The sequence below is a fragment of the Saccopteryx leptura genome, chromosome 2 (assembly GCF_036850995.1).
Source record: "Saccopteryx leptura isolate mSacLep1 chromosome 2, mSacLep1_pri_phased_curated, whole genome shotgun sequence".
Lineage (NCBI taxonomy): Eukaryota > Metazoa > Chordata > Mammalia > Chiroptera > Emballonuridae > Saccopteryx > Saccopteryx leptura.
In genome coordinates, this window is record NC_089504.1 from 135,098,832 (window position 1) to 135,119,791 (window position 20,960).

At 38.8% G+C, this 20,960-nt stretch overlaps 1 protein-coding gene and 1 pseudogene across 3 annotated transcripts in view; both read left to right on the forward strand.

Moving 5' to 3' along the window:
* The window catches only part of CCDC91 (coiled-coil domain containing 91), a 380,006-nt gene that overhangs the window by 196,646 nt on the left and 162,400 nt on the right, over window positions 1-20,960 (forward strand). For all 3 annotated transcript variants that reach the window (XM_066368875.1, XM_066368874.1, XM_066368876.1), the window contains one exon: window positions 35-112. In XM_066368875.1, coding sequence (XP_066224972.1) covers window positions 35-112 — 78 coding nt within the window. The remainder of the gene's footprint in view (window positions 1-34; window positions 113-20,960) is intronic.
* LOC136393896 (phenylalanine--tRNA ligase beta subunit-like) lies at window positions 13,749-18,733 on the forward strand (annotated as a pseudogene).

Here is a 20,960-nt window from a genome sequence, read left to right on the forward strand (position 1 = left end):
TGGTTTACTGTTATTGTTTTTGTTTTTTTTTCAGGAAAAACATAAACAAGAATTGGAAGACATGAGGAAAGCTGGTCATGAAGCCCTCAGCATTATTGTGGATGAATACAAGGTAGAGGATTGAGAGTTGTGGGCAAACTTTAGTAACAAATTTATACATAGGCATATGCAAACATACATAAAGAATTCTAGCATAGTCTTATTTTGGTATAGAATTGCTTTCAAGTGATCAATAAATATTCGTTGAAAGCATAGTTGGTAATGCTAGATGTTGCTCTGCATTTGCGAAGTTATGGAATATTTGAGAATACAGGATTGGCAGTTGAAGGTACAAAAACAAAATACTATAGAATTAATTGCTGGATTATATTATGGTTCTATTTCTTTTTTTTTTTTTTTTTTACTTTATTCATTTTTAGAGGGGGGAGAGAGAGGGAGAGAGAGAGAGAGAGAGAGAGAGAGAGAGAGAAGAGAGAGACAGAGAGATAGAGAAGGGGGAGGAGCTGGAAGCATCAACTCCCATATGTGCCTTGACCAGGCAAGCCCAGGGTTTTGAACCGGCGACCTCAGCATTTCCAGGTCAACGCTTTATCCACTGCGCCACCACAGGTCAGGCTATGGTTCTATTTCTTATAGAGAAAGAATGATATGATGTAAACCTGAAAAATAATTATACCGGCCCTGGCCGGTTGGCTTAGTGGTAGAGTGTCGACCTGGTGTGCAGAAGTCCCGGGTTCGATTCCCGGCCAGGGCACACAGGAGAAGCGCCCATCTGCTTCTCCACCCCTCCCCCTCTCCTTCCTCTCTGTCTCTCTCTTTCCCTCCCGCAGCCGAGGCTCCATTGGAGCAAAGATGGCCCAGGCGCTGGGGATGGCTCCTTGGCCTCTGCCCCAGGTTAGAGTGGCTCTGGTCGAGACAGAGCGACGCCCAGGAAGGGCAGAGCATCGCCCCCAGGTGGGCAGAGCGTCGCCCCCTGGTGGGCGTGCCGGGTGGATCCCAGTGGGGCGCATGCGGGAATCTGTCTGTCTCTCCCCGTTTCCAGCCTCAGAAAAATACAAAAAAAAAAAAAAGAAAAAATTAAAAAAAAAAAAATTATACCTGTTTTTTCTTGTTAGATTTCAGTACATTTAAGTAATGACAGAAATTGTGATAAATGTTGATATCAGTGATATGCAGAATATTAGTCTTTTGATTCTGTGCTTGTATAAGCTTAAGCATTTAAAGCAAATTGAGTGTTTAATGTCAAAATCCCCCCCCAAATTTCATGTTAGATATTTTTTCCCCATCAGTAAAAGAGAAATACATTTTTGTTGAAATCAAATTCATACAGTTCTCCCACAGTTAACCACTGTTAGCTGTTTGATGTGCATACTTATAGATTGTGTCTCTCTCTCTTCCAATATATATATCCACATCATGCTATGTAATTTTGATTTTGATTTGTTTTTACAAAAGTGTTTTACTACTCAATCTATTTTTTTGTTTCTTACTGTATTTACTCATTATGATTTAAAGATATTTTCATATCACTAATATACACTTACTTTATTTTTGTCACTGTTCTATTATAGCTTTCCACAGAACACACATACCTTAAGTGGTTTAACTATATCTGTATCCATAGGAATGAAACAGTCTGATAAATAGGTCGTGAGACAGGAAGGGTCATTATTACACTATTGCCTAATATAGAAACTGGTGCTATTGTTGCGAAGGTCATTAAAAAAAAGTCTGATTTTTACAGCTGTGATTATAGGCTCTTTTTATAATATTGTGAATTTTTAGTTCTGCTAATATAAACTAGCTTTATTATTAAGTTGGGAGAAAGTATAGGATCTATTTTGAACCATCTTTTCTTTTTTCCTTAAGGCTAATGATGTGAAGAATAAAAATACTGGAATTTATATAGTTCTCTTGGAGTAATAAATATTATATTCTTGGATGAATTTATATTTTACTTTTTATTTATGAATTTTAAATTAAATATTTGAAAGTATCAATGTTGTGTGTACTTATTTATGTGTGTTTCTGAACAGCTCAGTATTTAATGTATTACATCTTTTTTTTGGTTCTAGCTTCATATATTTCCTTTGCTGAAAACATGTGTATTATGTATTATTTTCAACACTGCCAACTAATGTGGTTAAGATCACATGTGAAAACTTTGTAAATATATTCTGCAAATGATATTTTGAAGAGATTTGGTTGTGAGCTAATCATTTTATCTCTTCTTTATCTACTATAATTATTTGTCACTCAGAAAGAGAGGATTTAAAAGTATCAGACATTAGGTATTATGATTTGCTAAAAAGGATTAGGAATCGAGTCAGATAGCCTACAAAGTTATATTTTATTTACCATATTACACTTATAGTCAGTTAATATGCAAAATAGATAAATTTGTTTATAGCAGAGAACTTTAGTATATATACATTTTATATAGCTTCACATTTGATACAATGACATTACAGTACTCTGACAAGGAATAACATCTAATATGTTAATTATCACATAAAATTTTATAATGTGGGTGATCGAAAAACACATGGAGAGCATCAACTTTATAGTAGTTGACAATAAAGGTAATTCAGATAGAAAAAATAGCCAATTTTTCCTAGTAGATTAGATGTCTACATAATTTAAGAAAAAAAGAAAACATTTTTCTTTTTTCAATTCTAAGTTTAAGCATGAGAAGTTCATATGGTAATTATTTTATTCTTCTTTTTCTAAGACATCAACTTACCTTTCATTTATATCTTTTAAATTTTATATTGTTAAAATATATAAACATGACTGACCTGTGGCTGTGCAGTGGATAAAGCATCGTCCTGGAACGAAATGATGAGGTTGCCGGTTCAAAACCCTGATGCTTGCCTGGTCAATGCACATATGGGAGTTGATGTTTCCTGCTCCCCCTCTTTTCTCTCTCTTTCTCTCTCTCCCCTCTTTAAAATGAATAAATAAAAATAAATAAATAAAATATATAAATGTTTTGACAAATAATTCATATTAATAATTAGGTAACTCAATAACAAACCAAAATACACCTTCTAATACCTATCGCTATGAGAATATCAATAGTGTGAATATTCTCTTTGAATTTTATTCCTTAATTTATTATATATTATTGACATCGCTTTTATGCCAGGAACTATTATAGATGTAACATTGAAAAAAATAGACAAGTCCTTCGTCCAGTGGAATATATAGTCCATACAAACACCAGCATGTATATGTACATACCAGAAGTGTGTATGCATGTACAGGAAGTAAGGATAAAAACCATATCTTTCTTGATGCTTTGGCTTTCAGGGCTTTACACTTTTAACTTTCCTACCTGTGCAGGTATTTACTCAGAAATGCATCTGGACTGGAGAAATCTACCTTCCTACCATGTGGGTTCTAGGAATCCAACATATCCTGACTAGATGTGATCAGTAATTTTATCCCCTCTAAGTTGAGTTGAACCATTACCTCTGCCTCCAGATATATGAAGTAGACATTTTTTCTCTTATTCTTTTTACTAAATACAGCTACTAAATAAACTGTGGACTTTAATATATAAAACAGACATAAAATCTTGAAAGTTTGACTAAAAAAGTGAGACTGGCCGGGATCTTGGGATCCAAATAACTATGTACACGATGCCTGGTTCTCAGGGGTTTTTTTTTTTTCCTTCTTCTTCATTTGTCCTAGAAGGCAAAGAAAACTTTCATCTCAAAAGGCAGACAACTGTTAGATAATAACTATGTATTCTACTCTTACTGAACATCATACAATAAACTGTAGCCCCATTGCCAGTCCTGTCAACAAAGACTAGTTAGGGAACCTAGACTTTCATCCTCACCAGGCTTTAATGAGATGCCCTTCGTCTTCCCCACTGGCAAGTGTCAAAGAATCTGACTGGGAGCCAGAACATTTGCTCCTGCTTGGCAGTATTTCCTCTCCCCCTTGAGTGTCACAGTAGGCCATGTAGGAAATGCAAACTTCCACCCTACCCTGATGGAAACAAGACCATTTTCCCTTTCTTCATTGGCAAGGTATGAAGGGATATTTAATGGAGAGTTAGGACTTTAATTACTGCTCAGTAGAAATAAGGTCATCCCCTCTACCTCCACAGTATCTGTGGAGGACATCTGGAGAAAAATAAGGTGACACCCTTATTCCGCCTAGCCAGAGCAGTATCAGTGAATTTCTAATGGGCTACTTGAACTCCTAACCATATCCAGCAATAGAGAGGAAATCTTTGTTCTCCTTACCCTGTGTATCAGTAGAGAATGCATCAGGAATCTGAATTTCTAATAGTATCGTACCATAGGAAATTACTACAACACAATTTAAAATATCCAGGTTCCAATTGAAAATTAATACCCATACCAAGAACCAAGAAAATCTCTTCTTGGGTGAAAAAAGACAATGAGAAGAAGCCAAAACTGAGTTGACACCAATGCTAGAATTCTCTGACAAGGACTGTAAAATAAATTCATCATAAAAGTAATTTAAGAAGCAATTGTGAACATGATTAAAATAAATGAAGTAGATTAAAAAATCTCAGCAAAGAACCAAGTTTTAGCAAAGTCATAGATTATATCAAGAAGAACCCAATGGAAATTTTAGAACTAAAAAGAAACAACAACCAGAAGGACCTGAAGATGGCAGCGGAGTAGGCAGACGCTCAGACTCCCAGCTCACACCATCAAACTGGATTATAAACTAATTTATGAACAATTGGCATGAAAACCCAAATCTGGACTACAAGAACAGCTCTCAAAAACCAACAAGCAAAGAAGAAGCCACAACAAACTTGGTAGGGAGCGCCTGAATCTCCCCTGCTTACTGGAACAAAGGTGGGGGGCGAGGCTGGGCTGTCAATCCAAGGAAAAGAGCAGTAAATACTGCTCACAGCCACTTGCCTGGTGACCAGGAAACGAAAGGTGTGTTAAAAAGGCCCACTTGTATTCCAAAAAGAAAGGAGAGAAAGAGATATGGATGGTGAGGGGAAGAGGAATAAAGGTGATGACCTGAAAAGCTGACTCATTCAGAGCTGGAGGCGGCCATACTGGGGGAGAGGCTGATCTTTGCACAAAGCAAAATACAAAATACAAAAATACTTCCAGGTCACAGACATACAGACATCTCTCCAGCTCCAATCAGTGCAACAAGACATAGCTGAAAACAAGAAGTGGGTAGGAGGGGCAGTAACTCAGGTCTCCATGGAGATCTGAGATACACCTCCCCCTACTGAAGCTGAAAAAGCAACCCGCCCCCAGAGAGATTAACTGGCAGAAGAGGACTTCAGAGCCTCAGGTCACACCCACTGCATTCCTGGATACAGTTTCAAATAAGTCCCCTGCTGAGATCAGCAAACAAGACAATCACCTGTTAAGAAAACAAACAGGCCCTGGCCTGTTGGCTCAGCGGTAGAATATTGGCCTGGCGTGTGGGGGACCCGGGTTTGATTCCTGGCCAGGGCACATAGGAGAAGCGCGCATTTGCTTCTCCACCCCCCCTCCTTCCTCTCTGTCTCTCTCTTCCCCTCCCGCAGCCGAGGCTCTATTGGAGCAAAGATGGCCCGGGCGCTGGGGATGGCTCCTTGGCCTCTGCCCCAGGCGCTAGAGTGGCTCTGGTCGCAACAGAGCCATGCCCTGGAGGGGCAGAGCATCACCCCCTGGTGGGCAGAGCGTTGCCACTGGTGGGCGTGCCGGGTGGATCCCGGTCGGGCGCATGCGGGAGTCTGTCTGACTGTCTCTCCCCGTTTCCAGCTTCAGAAAAAGAAAAAAAAAAGAAAACAAATCAAGACTTCAAAGCAGCCCAAATCCTAAAGTGGATTACAAGTAATAGCTGATGCCAACCCAAGAAGACTTAGAAACAACACAAGTGAAAACTGGAGGCAGACAACACCAAGCCTAGATTCAGCCAGCTCTACAAAGAAAATACCCAAACACACAGACATAATGAGAAGACAAAGAAGTGCAATCCAAATGAAACCACAAGAGAAACCTTCAGGAGATGAACTGAGTGATATGGAAATAATCAAACTTCCGGATGCGGAGTTCAAAATAATGATTGTAAGAATGCTTAGGGATCTTAGAACAACAATGGATGGTCACCACGAACACCTATATAAAGAAATAGCAAGTATAAAAAAGGATATTGAAATATTAAAAAAGAATCAGTCGGTGATCACTAATACAATACCAGAAATGAAGACCACAATAGAAGGAATTAAAAAGAGGATGGATAGAGCTGAGGATCGAATCATCGAGTTGGAGGACAACTGGAATGAAGGCATGAAAGCAGAGAAGAAAAAAGAAAAGAGACTCAAAAGTCTGAGGAAACTCTTAGAGAGCTCTGTGACAACATAAAGAGAAATAACATCTGCATTATAGGGGTTCCTGAAGAAGAAGAGAAAGAACAAAGGATAGAAACTTTGTTCAATCACATCATAGCTGAAAACTTCCCTAAATTAATGCAGGAGAAACTCTCACAAGTTCAAGAATCACAGAGAACTCCACTAAAGAGAAACCCAAAGAAACATATATCAAGGCACATCATAATTAAAATACCAAAGCTAAGTGACAAAGAGAAAATATTAAAAGCTGCGAGAGAGAAAAAGGCTATCACCTACAAAGGAGCCTCCATAAAGATGACATCAGACTTCTCAACAGAAACACTTGAATCCAGAAGGGAATGGCAAGAAATATTCAAAGTAATGCAGAACAAGAACCTACAACCAAGACTACTTTATCCAGCAAGGCTATCAATTAAAATAGAAGGAGAAATAAAAAGTTTCCCAGACACAAAAAAACCCTCAAGGAATTCATTACAACCAAACCAGTGCTGCAGGAAATGTTAAGGAGCATGGTGTAAACAGATCAAAGTGGGAAAAGAATATAGCAAAAGAGGAATACAGCTTTAAAGAATAAAATGGCAATAAACAACTACATATCAATAATAACCTTAAATGTAAATGGGTTAAATGATCCAATCAAAAGACATAGGGTAGCTGCATGGATAAGAAAACAGGACCCGTACATATGCTGTCTACAAGAGACACACCTTAAAAAAAAAGATGCACATAGACTGAAGATAAATGGATGGAAAAAAATATTGCAAGCAAATGGAAATGAAAAAAAAAGCTGGAGTAGCAATACTTATATCAGACAAAATGGACTTTAAAATAAAGAATATAGTAAGAGATAAAGAAGGCCACTACATAATGATAACTATTATAAATATCTACGCACCTAATATAGGAGCACCTAAATATATAAAGCAGACTTTGATGGATATAAGAGCAAGATCAACAGCAACACTATAATAGTAGGGGATTTTAATACCCCACTAACATCACTAGATAGATTCTCAAGAAAGAAAATTAACAAAGAAACAGCAGACTTAAAGGACACACTAGATCAACTTGATTTCAAAACCTTTTAACCTAAAGCAACAGAATATACATTCTTTTCAAGTACTCATGGTACATTCTCTAGGATAGACCACAAGTTAGGGCACAAAAGTTGTCTCAACAAATTTAAGAAGATTGAAATCATATCAAGCACTTTCTCTGATCACAATGGCATGAAACTAGAAATCAACCACAACAGAAAAGCTCAAAAATTCTCAAACACATGGAAACTAAATAGCAGGTTGTTAAATAACGAATGGACTAAGAATGAGATCAAAGAAGAAATAAAAAAAATTCCTACAGACAAATGATAATGAGCATAAAACAACTCAAAATTTATGGGACACAGCAAAAGCAGTACTGAGAGGGAAGTTCATAGCACTACAGGCACACTTTAAGAAGCTAGAAAAAGATAAAATAAACAGCTTAACCCTGCACCTAAAAGAACTAGAAAATGAACAGCAAGTAAAGCCTAAATGTAGTAGAAGAAAGGAAATAATAAAGATCAGAGCAGAAATAAATGACATAGAGACTAAAGAAACAATACAGAGGATCAATGAAACCAAGAGCTGGTTCTTTGAAAAGGTAAACAAGATTGATGAACCTTTAACTAGACTCACCAAGAAAAAGAGAGAGAGGACTCAAATAAATAAAATTAGAAATGAGAGAGGAGAAATAACAACTGACACAAGAGAAATACAAAGGATTGTAAGAAAATACTATGAAGAACTGTATGTCAAAAAGTAGACAACCTAGATGAAATGAACAAATTTCTTGAAGCATACAATCTTCCAAAAATCAATCTGGAAGAATCAGAAAACCTAAACTGACTGATTACACAAAATGAGATCAAAACAGTAATCAAAAAAACTCCCAACAAAGAAAAGTCTTGGGCCAGATGGCTTCACAAGTGAATTCTACCAAATATTCAAAGAAGAACTAACTCCTATCCTTCTCAAGCTATTTCAAAAAATTCAAAAGGAAGGAAGGCTTCCAAGCTCCTTTTATGAGGCGAGCATAATTCTGATTCCAAAACCAGGCAAAGACAACACAAAGAAAGAAAATTATAGGCCAGTATCCCTGATGAATATAGATGCTAAAATCCTCAACAAAATATTAGCAAAAAGGATCCAACAATATATGGAAAAAATCATACACCATGATCAAGTGGGGTTTATTCTGGGGAGGCACGGCTGGTATCAATGTTATTCATCACATAAACAAAAGGAAGAAGAAAAACCACATGATAATTTCAATAGATGCAGAAAAAGCATTTGATAAAATCCAGCACCCATTCATGATCAAAACTCTCAGCAAAGTGGGAATACAGGGAACATACCTCAACATGATAAAAGCCATCTATGACAAACCCACAGCCAATATCATACTCAAAGGGGAAAAATTAAAAGAAATCCCCTTAAGACCAGGAACAAGGCAGGGGTGGCCCCTTTCACCACTCTTATTCAACAAAGTCCTAGAATTCCTAGTCACAGCAATCAGACAAGAAGAAGAAATACAAGGCATTCAAGTTGGAAAAGAAGAAGTAAAGCTATCATTATTTTCAGATGATATGATATTGTATATAGAAAATCCTAAAGTCTCAATCAAAAAACTACTGGACCTGATAAATGAATTCAGCAAGGTGGCAAGATATAAAATTAATACTCTGAAATCAGAGCCATTTTTATACACCAACAATAAACAGAAAGAGAAATTAAGGAAACAATCCCCTTCACTATTACAACCAAAAAAATAAAGTACCTAGGAGTACATTTAACCAAGGAGACTAAAGACTTGTACTCAGAAAATGATAAAACATTGATAAAAGAAATCAGGGAAGATACAAACAAGTGGAAGCACATACCCTGCTCATGGTTAGGAAGAATAAACATCATTAAAATGTCTATATTACCCAAAGCAATTTATAAATTCAATGCAATACCAATTAAAATACCAATGACATACTTTAAAGATATAGATCACATTCCAAAAATTTATATGGACCTAAAGAGAACACGAATAGCCTCAGCAATCTTATAAAAGAAGAATAAAGGGGGAGGTATCACACTTCCTGATATCAAGCTATACTACAAGGCCATTGTAATCAAAACAGCCTGGTACTGGCATAAGAACAGGCACATAGATCAATGGAACAGAATGGAGAACCCAGAAAGAAACCCACAGCTCTATGGACAATTGATATTTGACAAAGGAGATAAGGGCATACAATGGAGTAAAAACAGCCTCTTCAACAAATGGTGTTGTGAAAATTGGACAGCAACGTGCAAAAAAATGAAACTATACTAACACCATTCACAAAGATAAACTAAAAATGGATAAAGCATTTAAATATAAGGTGTGAAACCATAACCATCTTAGAAGAAAACATAGGCAGTAAACTCTCCGACATCTCTCGCAGCGATATATTTGCTGATTTATCTTCACGGGCAAGGGAAATAAAAGACAGGATAAACAAATGGGACTATATCAAACTAAAAAGCTTTTGCACAGCCAAAGACAATAAGAACAGAATAAAAAGGCAAACTACACAATGGGAGAACGTATTTGATAGTACGTCTGATAAGGGGTTAATAACCAAAATTTATAAAGAACTTGTAAATCTCAACACCAGAAAGACAAACAATCCAATCAAAAAATGGGCAGAAGAAATGAATAGACACTCCTCCAAAGAGGACATACAGATGGCCAATAGGCATATGAAAAAATGCTCAATATCACTAATCATTAGAGAAATGCAAATTAAAACCACAATGAGATATCACCTCAAACTGCTCAGAATGGTGCTCATCAACAAAACAACACAGAATAAGTGCTGGCGAGGATGTGGAGAAAAGGGAACCCTCCTACACTGCTGGTGGGAATGCAGACTGGTGCAGCCTCTGTGGAAAACAGTATGGAGATTCCTCAAAAAATTGAAAATCGAACTGCCTTTTGACCCAGCCATCCCACTTTTAGGAATATATCCCAAGAACACCATAGAACGGTTCCAGAAGGAGAAATGCACCCCCATGTTTATAGCAGCATTGTTCACAATAGCGAAGATCTGGAAACAGCCCAAGTATCTGTCAGAGGAGGAGTGGATTAAAAAGCTTTGGTACATATATACTATGGAATACTACTCAGCCATAAGAAATGATGACATCGGCTTATTTACAATAACATGGATGGACCTTGATAATATTATACAGAGTGAAATAAGTAAATCAGAAAAAAACTAAGAACTATATGAACCCATGCATAGATGGGACATAAAAATGAGACTCAGAGACATGTACAAGTATGTGATGGTAACAGGGAGTGGGGTGGAGGAGTGAGGAGGGGGTGAGGACGGAGAGAGAGGGGGTAAGGGGAGGTTAGGGGCACAAAGAAAACCAGATAGAAGATGACAGAAGACAATTTGACTTTGGGTTAGGGGTGTGCAGCATAATCAAAAGTCAAAATAATCTGGATATGTTTTTTTGGAACATATGTACCCTGATTTATCAATGTCACTGCATTAAAATTAATAAAAATAAGATTTAAAAAGTAGAATAGACAGAAAAAAAAGAAAAAAAGGAAAAAAAACAACAACCAAAATAAAATACACAGTCTGTGAGCTCAAAACATAATAGAAAAACATTAGAAAATAATCAATGAATTTCAAAATAGAGCAGTAGAGGTCATTCATTATGTTTGAATGGTAGAGAGAAAATAGACTGATAACAAAGAAACAGAGATTTAGGGATCTGTGGGATTATAACAAGAAATCTAAAATTCATGCCATCAGAATCCTTGAAAGAAAAAAGAAAGAGGGTTGAATTAAAAAATATTCAAAGAAATAGTTGCTGACAATTCTCAAATTTGTCAGAATAAATTAAACACATATTCAATAAGCTGAGTAAACTCTAAGCAAAATTAAAAAAAAAACTAAAACGCATTGTGATGATTAATTTTGTGTCAATGTGGCTGGGCCATGGTGCCCAGATATTTAGCCAAATGTTGTGGATGTTTTTGTGGGTATGTGTTTTGGAAAAGATTAGTGTTTAAATCCATGAATTTTGAGTGAAGTGGATTGCCCACCATGATTGGGTGGACCTTATCTAATTATTAGTACTATTAAAATTTTTTATTGATTGATTGATTTTTAGAGAGAGGAAGAGAAAGGAAAAGATTGGGAGAGAGAGAAACATTGATTTTTTGTTTCACTTATTTATATATTCATTGGTTGCATCTGACCAGCAATCAAACCCACAACCTTGGTATAACAAGATGATGCTGTAACAAAATGAGCTACTGTTACTGGAACAAGGCAGGATTCCTGTTGCCTGTTGTCCTTGTTGGCACTATAATTCATGAGAGACAGGGATCAAGTAGGTATAAAAGCATCTTTAATTTAAGGTGCCAGCAACTTGAGAAGGCAGAGGACTCAGGTCCCAAAAACTGCTGTACTAGTCTTGGCTGACTAGCCAGTTTATATATTTTGGGGAAGGTTAGTAATTAATTCTTGAGCATGCAGTTAATCACATAGTAGAATACAGGTGGTTGGGATCTGCTGTTCAGGAATGTACCCTAGGATGCTTGCTTGGCACCTTATAGGTGTTGTTTAACTTTGTCTTAAGGGCATTGGTATCTTAAATCCTTGGGAACTTAAGTCCACTTACAAAACTCCCTACATTCCTTGGAAGGACATAAAACAAAGATTACATTATTCATGAGACAGGTTATTTATTCTTGCTGAGAATTATTATTACTGAACTCTTTAACTCCTTATACTTGGAAAGGCTTAAAGGAAGGACATGAAGCAAAGATTTAATTCTTTATTTATGACTTATTTTCTAAAGTATGAGTATATAGTAGTTAATCTCTAATATACTATTAACACTACTAGCTGTGGACAAGTCCTGCCGGGGGTGAGGACGACGGAGGCGCAAAGACCCAACTCCGGGGACCAGGTTCAGTGACGCAGATCCACTTTATTCAGGAAGTAAGTTAGCTTATATACATGGGTTCAGCCAATAGGATGTTACAGCGTGTCCTTCATAGCCAGTGGCTGAAAAGATCAGGGAGTTGCATGGTTGGCACTGAATCACTTCCTTATGGTGGGCGATCTCCCTTCCTGGGTATGCCCAGGAGGGTTCTGGGAGCTGGAGTATTCTCACAGCCTTACATCAGCCACAGCTGCTAGGAATGCACTCTGCACTCCACCCACATCTCCCCCTTCTCTTTTAATTAAGGCCAGTTGGACTTGATGAATGACAGCTTACTGTTGTAACTTCTGAATGCTACACATTATGCAACAGAACTCTAGTAGAACTAAAACAACTATAATACCTATTATACTATATGCTAATAGATTAGCTGGATTAAACAATGGGGCAAGCTTCTGTAATGTTTGACTGGTTAAGAAATAGAATGGGGGTCTTAAACAAGGGATTCTTCCTAGAGGTCAGGATGTCATTTCCCTCCCATTGTGTTACAGAGACCTTCTAGGTGCCATTAAACACAGTTCCATTTTGATTGTAAAAAATGGACGTAGGTCCATGCACGTCCCCTTCCCACAAAGGTCCCAGCGTCCAAACAGAGAAAAGATGGCTTGCGATGGGCTGCGTACTGCATATGGTTGCAAGGCACATTACACAAATTACAACAACATGGCAAATCATACAATTTCAGCAATTACAAAGGTACGTTTCACCAGTCTCTGAGCACTTTGCCAAAAGCACAAAATGTCTTTGGCCTTTTTTCTAGCCATGGGAAAAGCTTCCTGGGGCAGGGGAGTGCTTCCAGCAAAGCTGCTTCCCACCCCCATCAGGGTATTTCACATTGTCCAAAATTCGTAAGTCCATCCAACAAAGGAGCCAGTGCTTACTCAGGTCATAGTCCAGGAAATCAGTCCATGCACATGAGGCCTCAGCCACCCCCCTCATCCCTGCCATCCTGGCAGGTCTTACACTGTCCCAAAGAGGAACACGTGGCAATGGCAGTCAGCATTTCCATCTCTGCTCCGGAGAGCATGATAGCATTCACCCCTATGTCCCAAAATGTCAGCGAACCCACCAGCAGCTTAGCAGGCACTCCTTGCTGTTCCAGCGGCCACTTGGCGATGCAAGCCTGGCTTCCGTTCATCCTCCAGCCGCAGCTGCCGCCGTTTACCTTCTGGAGTCTGCGAATTGCAACTCATCCAATTCTCCTCATCCTCCAAAGATGAACTGAAAACACTATCTCGCGCTGCCGTGCTTGAGCCCCGGGCTGCCACCGCCTGCATCTAAGAGTCAGCTGTTACTATACACACATAAGCAAGAACAGAGCACCAGGGCCTGGGGCCCGTCAGGGGAATTCTATGGGCCTGCCCCGCCAAAACCTCCACATCCCTCCAGGTGATGGGGTATGCATGCTTGCCGTGAGGTCTCCTTCTGGAGCACTGAGGACCTCCTCCCCTCAGGCATAGTCGGTGTGGAGAAGGCCAGGGCTGTGGCTTTGGACTGGTGAAAACTGACCATTTAGTGGGTGCCCAAGAAACCCTGTCAAGCAGGTTGGGGGGTTTCTGGGATCCAAATTGGCTGAAAAACACAAGCATAACCTCTCCCTTGCATTAGAAGAGGGTGTGATCCCCGCCACTGTGCCGTGGCTGGGTCCTTCCAGCGTCATTTCAGAGAGGAGGCGGAGGAGAGAGAGAGCGAGAGATACAAGACAGACAGAAAAAAAAAAAGGCGCATGGGGGCATATAGGCTGGCCCATGGGTCTGCAGCAGGAACATGTGTTGGAGAAAATGGCATCTGGGATGCTGGGGTGGAGCATTGAGCCCTGGCAGGGAATGCAGAAGTAGCGACTTCTGCTTTTTCCGGCCACAGAGCTGATGGCGCAGTTAGCAATTTGGTTGGTTTCATTTCTGCACGCTCAGCTGCAAGTCCATCAAACTCAGTGGCTAAACTACTTTCCTCCTCAGTGGAAGGGGGTGAATAGGAAGGTAGGGGCTCCCCAGAGAGAGGGGTAGCCTGTAATATTTTTGGCACCGATGGAGGGTCCCCAGCAGGAGCACCAATCAGGCAGGCATGTATCGCTAGCAGGGCAGGAATGAGGCCGAGAGGGAAGGTTTCCCCCATGTACTTCGGCTGAACGGATGCACTGGAAAGCTCAGGCCCAAGTATCGGGGTCCCAAAGAGGCGCGTCTTGGAGCCAAGGGTTGAAACCTGAGAGGATTTCCCAATAGGTACAAAGATCCTTTTCACTAACTTTAACTCACCTACTCTGTAATAGGGCATAGAGGGCTCAAGCCTGCGGGGCTCGAGAGTGGGGGAGGTTTCCCATTGCAGAGGGTCACTCACCCGTCCCTTTGATGCCGGTTAGGTCCCTGCCCCATGTTGGGCGCCAGTTGTGGACAAGTCCTGCTGGGGTGAGGACGACAGAGACGCAAAGACCCGACTCCGGGGACCAGGTTCAGTGACACAGATCCACTTTATTCAGGAAGTAAGCTAGCTTATATACATCAGTTCAGCCAATAGGATCTTATAGCATGTCCTTCATAGCCAATGGCTGAAAAGATCTAGGATCTGCATGGTTGGCACTGAATCACTTCCTTATGGCGGCGAGCTCCCTTCCTGGGTATGCCCAGGAGGGTTCTGGGAGCTGGAGTATTCTCACAGCATTACATCAGCTACAGCTGCTAGAAATGTGCTCTGTGCTCCATCCACAACTAGCCAGGATCTTATTGGAAAGTCTTAATAGAACAAAGACTGACCTACTCTGAGCAAGAATGTGTTCTGCTTGGGACTCCAGTCTGCCAGCCTACCCTGCAGGTACTGAATTTGCCAGCCTCCATAACTGTGTGAGCCAGTTCCTAAAATATCTTTCTAACCTTTCTGTCTATCTATCATCTATCTATCTATCTATCTATCTATCTATCTATCTATCTATCTATCTATCATCTATCCCTCCATCCACCTTATCAGTTCTCTTTTTCTAGAGACCCTGACTAATACACATATCATACATAATACATAGTCAAATTCCTGTAAATTAGAGACAAAGAAAAAGTCTCGAAAGCAGGCAGAGAAAGATGACATTTTACCTACAGGAGAACAACAGAATGACATTGGATATTTAATCAGAAACCATAGAATGCAAAAGGAAATGGAACAAGTGTTGAAAGAAAACGACTCTAGACCCAGACTTCTATCTAGTGAAAATATACCTCTGGAATAAAGGGAGGAAATCAGTGTGTGCTCAGATGAATGAAAACTAAGATACTGTCACACATACTTAGCCTGGAACGATGGTTAAGGAAGTTACCTACACAAAAGGCATGATAAAGGAAAGAATTGTGAGACATTAGGGAAGGACAAAGGAAAGAACAGAAATATGGCTAAATGCAATAGATGTTCTTTGTTCAAGTTTTTTAACATATTTATCAGATAAAACATTATAGCACTGTCTGAAGGGGTTCTTGATGTATGTGAAGGAAATTTTTTAAAAATATACTGTAAACAAAGGAGAATAAAGGACATAAAGGGTGGTGGAGCAGCTTCTACACTTAATTTGAACTGTGCGATTCCAACAACAGTGATAGTGTAATTTTTTTATCATGATTAACCCAAATTTATTTACTACTTCTACATTCCAACTTATGATAAGGCTTAGGGGTTTCTTTATTAAACAATTTGATTGCAAGACATTAGACCTATTTAGAGTTAGTTTACATTTGTACCTGTGTATTTCAGATACTATAATCAGTCTAAAATATAGTACAGAAGGCTTTTGTTACTGTGATTTTCAAGAACCTGAAGTAATAATCCAATAGTGATTACTACAGAGGGAAGTTTATTAGTCATGTATTCTGATTAGGAGTAGGTTGGTGAAATATTTTATCTTAATATTTTATAATTTTTTGAACCACTTTATTGAGACAGTTTAAAGTTCACCTATTTAAAGTTTATAATCCTATTTAAAATTTACCTAAAGTTTATACTACAGCAGTTTTAGCATATTCATGGAATTGTACAACCATCATTACAATCTAATTTTTGAGCATTTGCGTCATCCTACATGAAACCCTTTATCTGTTAGGAATCACTCTTCACTCCGCTCCAACTGCCCTGCCTCTCAGCCCTTGGTATCCACTCATCTACATTATGTCACTCGGAATTTACGTTTTATTATAAATAGAATCGTTAATCTGTGGTCTTTGTGACTGGCTTATTTCACTTAGCATAATGTTTTTAATAGTCATTCATATTGTTGCATGTTTTGGTACTTCATTTTTTTAAAAAGTAGGACTGTTCTCTTGCATGAGGAAATTCTGATATTGTACCTCTTTAGAATTTTAGATTATAGTTTGTTTTTCCAGCAGATAATCATGGCTTCAGTTATTAATTTAAACTATAACAGTCTAAATGACCATCTAAGTTTTAACATTGGCAACCAGATTTTTAAAAACACTAACGTTCTAGCCACTTGCCATTCCGACTGTCAGTGTGAAGCCCGATCTGCCCTTCCAAGCCCTGGGATGAACCTGCAGTTGAAAGCAGCATTCCTCGTACCCAGTTCCCAGAGTACCTGCTGCAACTCTGTGCAACTGCCATCGACTCACTGCCCCCAGCAAGTCCTCAGCATTCTGTCAGACCATACAAATGGCAGCCATCACCCATTTTAAGAAGCTGACAAAGAATTTGATGAACTGTGTTTTGAATTTGGTCTGGAACTTGATGAAATCACTTCTGAGAAGGAAATTATAAGTAAGGAATAAGGTAATGAAAAGGCAGAGGGAGTATCTGATGTTGTTCTTTACAAAATTGATGTCCCTGCCAATAGATATGATCTCTTGTGTCTGGAGGGATTGGTTCGAGGACTTCAAGTCTTTAAAAAAAAGATAAAGCCTCCAGTGTATAAACGGGTAATGCCTAAAGGAGAAATTCAGAAATTGATCATCACAGAAGAGACAGCTAAAACATACCCTTATGCTGTAGCAGCAGTTCTCCGAAATACAAAGTTTACTAAAGATCGCTATGACAGCTTCATTGAACTTCAAGAGAAGTTACATCAGAACATTTGCAGGAAAATAGCATTGGTTGCTATTGGTAGCCATGATTTGGACACTTTGTCAGGCCCATTAACTTATACAGCAAAGCGACTGGATATCAAATTTAAACTTCTAAATAAGACAAAGGAGTATACTGCCTGTGAACTGATGAATATATACAAGACTGACAACCACCTTAAACATTACATATCATTGAAAATAAACCCCTGTACCCAGTTATCTACGATAGCAATGGTGTCATCCTTTCAATGCCTCCGATCATCAATGGAGATCCTTCCAAAATAACATTAAGTACTAGAAATGTACTTATTGAATGCACAGGAACTGACTTTACTAAGGCAAAAATAGTTCTTGATATTATTGTCACGATGTTCAGTGAATATTGTGAGAATAAATTTACAGTCGAAGCAGCTGAGGTAGTTTTTCCTAATGGGAAATCATATACGTTTTCAAAACTGACTTACTGAAAGGAGATGGTGCGAGCTGACCTAATTAACAAAAAAGTTGAAACCAGAGAAACTGGAAAATCTTGCTAAGCTTCTGACCAGAATGTACTTAAAGTCAGAAATCATTGATAATGGGCATCAGCTTGAGATTGAAATCCCTCCAACCGAGCTGATGTTATGCATGCGTGTGACATTAGAGGATGTAGCAATTGACTATGGATATAACATTCAGATGACGCTCCCGAAAACATACACCATAGCTAATCAATTTCCTCTCAATAAGCTGACAGAGCTTCTAAGATAAGACATGGCTGCCCACAGGCTTCACCAAAGCACTCACCTTCGCACTGTGTTCCCAGGAAAATATTGCTGATAAACTTGGTCTAGATATCTCTGCAACAAAGGCAGCCCATATAAGTAAGTAATCCTAAAACAGCTGAATTTCAGGCAGCACGCACTACCCCTCTTCCTGGCCTCCTGAAGACCATAGCAGCAAATCGGAATAGCCCCTTCCTCTGAAACTTTGAAATCTCTGACATTGTAGTAAGAAATTCTGGCAGAGATGTAGGTGCAAGAAACTACAAGCATGTTTGTGCTGTGTATTACAACAAGAACCTTGAGTTTGAGATAATCCATGGGCTGCTGGACAGGGTTATGCAGCTGCTTGATGTTCCCCCCCCCAGAAAAAAGGGGGGGTACGTGATCAAAGCATCAGAAGGCCCTGCTTTCTTCCCCCGGTGATGCGCTGAGGTCTTTGCCAGGGGTCATCCGGACGTCATCAGCAAATTTGAGATGATCATGCCCTGCTCCTCCCTGGAAATCCACATTGAGCACTTTTTGTGAAGACTGGTTCTTGTGGTGTGGTTCTCTCCCCGAGTGTCCCTTGTCCTCCACTGGTGTCCTGTAGTCCCCACAGGGAACAGTCGTCTGTGCTTTAATGTTGAATAAAGCAGAAAGCAGTGTGTACTCATGGGTAGAAACCGCTCGTTCCCGCAATGGGCCAGCCTAGTGTCGGGGTGGCGCTTCCTGTTGGGTAAAGCCCAGTGGTGCCAGAGCAGACGCCAGGCGAGGCTGGGCTCTGCCCTGAGAGCGAGAGCCGCCGCCCAGGCAGCGTTCACACATGGGCAGGGATCACTGCTGCGGAGCCTGGCCTGTGCACACGTTGAACGAGTGCGACACCATAGAGGGTGCTTAGTTTTCTTTTTCTCCATCTGACGTGTGTTCACCCTTGGGACACAAAAACAGCACTTTTAGAAACCCTTTAAGAAGCGGTGATGGTCTAGTGGTTACAGCCTCTTAAGTCATTTTAGTGAGCAAAAATCTGCAACCCAGATATTCAGAGTATTTGAGAGCCCGTGGGTATTTTTTTGCCTCTGATCCTCAGAGACGGTTAGTGTGCAGGCGGCATAGAGCTGTTCTGCTGGAAGAGCTGGAAAGGACGTGTCACTGTGGGTGCAGTGTGAACATTAGGGAACTACAGAAAGCTCTATTGCCCTGGTCCGTGCATTTTACCATAATCATTATTATAAAATTATGGTTTTATGTACCTAAAAAAACCCCAAAACAAACAAAAACACTAACGTTCTAGTATGTTTTAGTTACCATGTCTTGTGTGTCTAACACCATTCAAATGAAATAGGACTTTTTAAAGCTCTCAAATGATATGATTAGTAATTTCTGATTTAAAAATAAAAATAAGCTATGTTATGATTAAATATTTAACAATTTTGATTCACCTTGAATTAAACCTGTATGTAAGGGATTAGCCGACATCATCAAACTGGAATTTCATCCTTTAAATAACTCTTTATTCATACAACTTCAAATCATCTACTGCAAAAACTAGGTTTAAATAATCTGCAACCTAATCCACATTTGAACAACTTTAAATACCAAAGTTTTTTGTATTATTTTTATGTTTCATGTATTTTTATCTTTTCTCCATTTAATAATGATATATAATAATTTTTATATATTTATTCTATAAAGTACTTCTATTAGTAGAGATGATTGATTATTTTGAAGTCAGACAGACCTGGATCAAGTACTTACCAACAGTGTGACCTTGGGAAGTTTCTCTAGGTGAATTTTAGTCTCCTTTATGTAAATCAGAGAATAAACCATAGAACCTTCTCATAGGAGTGTTGTGAGAATTCATGAAATATGAATATTGAATGGTTGTTAATAATGCTGTTAATAAATATTAGCTGTTATAGTTATTGATTTTATACTTGACAGAAATTTTCTAGCATAGCAATTTCAATGCCCTGTCATTATCATACAGCTGATTATTTAGTTTACTTCTCAGAATCATGCAATGTGGATTCTTGTTTCAATCTTTGGAAATATCCACTTAAGTGAAAGAGATTGTGGCCCTGCACTTCTCCTCTTAGTCCTGGTCTCCTCTTAGAAAGCCAACATTCTTTTGTTCTTTTAGAAAATAAATAGCTTGCTCCAGATTGATGAAAAGGACATGTGAAATTCCGTTAAAGAACAGAAGAAAACAAAGCTAGGACTAACCTAACGCGCTGCATATGCCTATTTTTCCCATAATGTTTACTTAATTTTGTTTATTTTTTTTCTTTTATGTCATGATTTTTAAAATCTTTTATCTTGATAATTAACAACAGTAAAGTAAATGTAGATCTTGGAAAGCGTTCCATAGGAGTACGCCACATCTAAGGTTGTTTACTATAAGTAACATAAAAATTTTCCTTTACTTGTTTAATTGGGCATTTTTTTCTTTCAATTGCCATTCTCGAGTATATACACTGGCTTGGACTTCACAGTTCTTTATGTCTTTAGTTTTCTCTATCACAAATTACTATCCATAATATGAGTGTTTAAAGATAATAACTAGTATTAATGTGATGTTTGTTTAAGATACCCTCCACAGCTGTCATGAATAAGGGTATCTTAACCCCTTGGATTTCACTTTTGCAGCATATAAGAAATTACTTGTGTTGTTTTTTAAAGATGCATATAGCAAATAGGTATCTTCTGAAAATTCTAGGTCAGTTGATGCAGGTGATATCTAGCTGGTTGTATTTCCTTAATATGGGATAAGTGA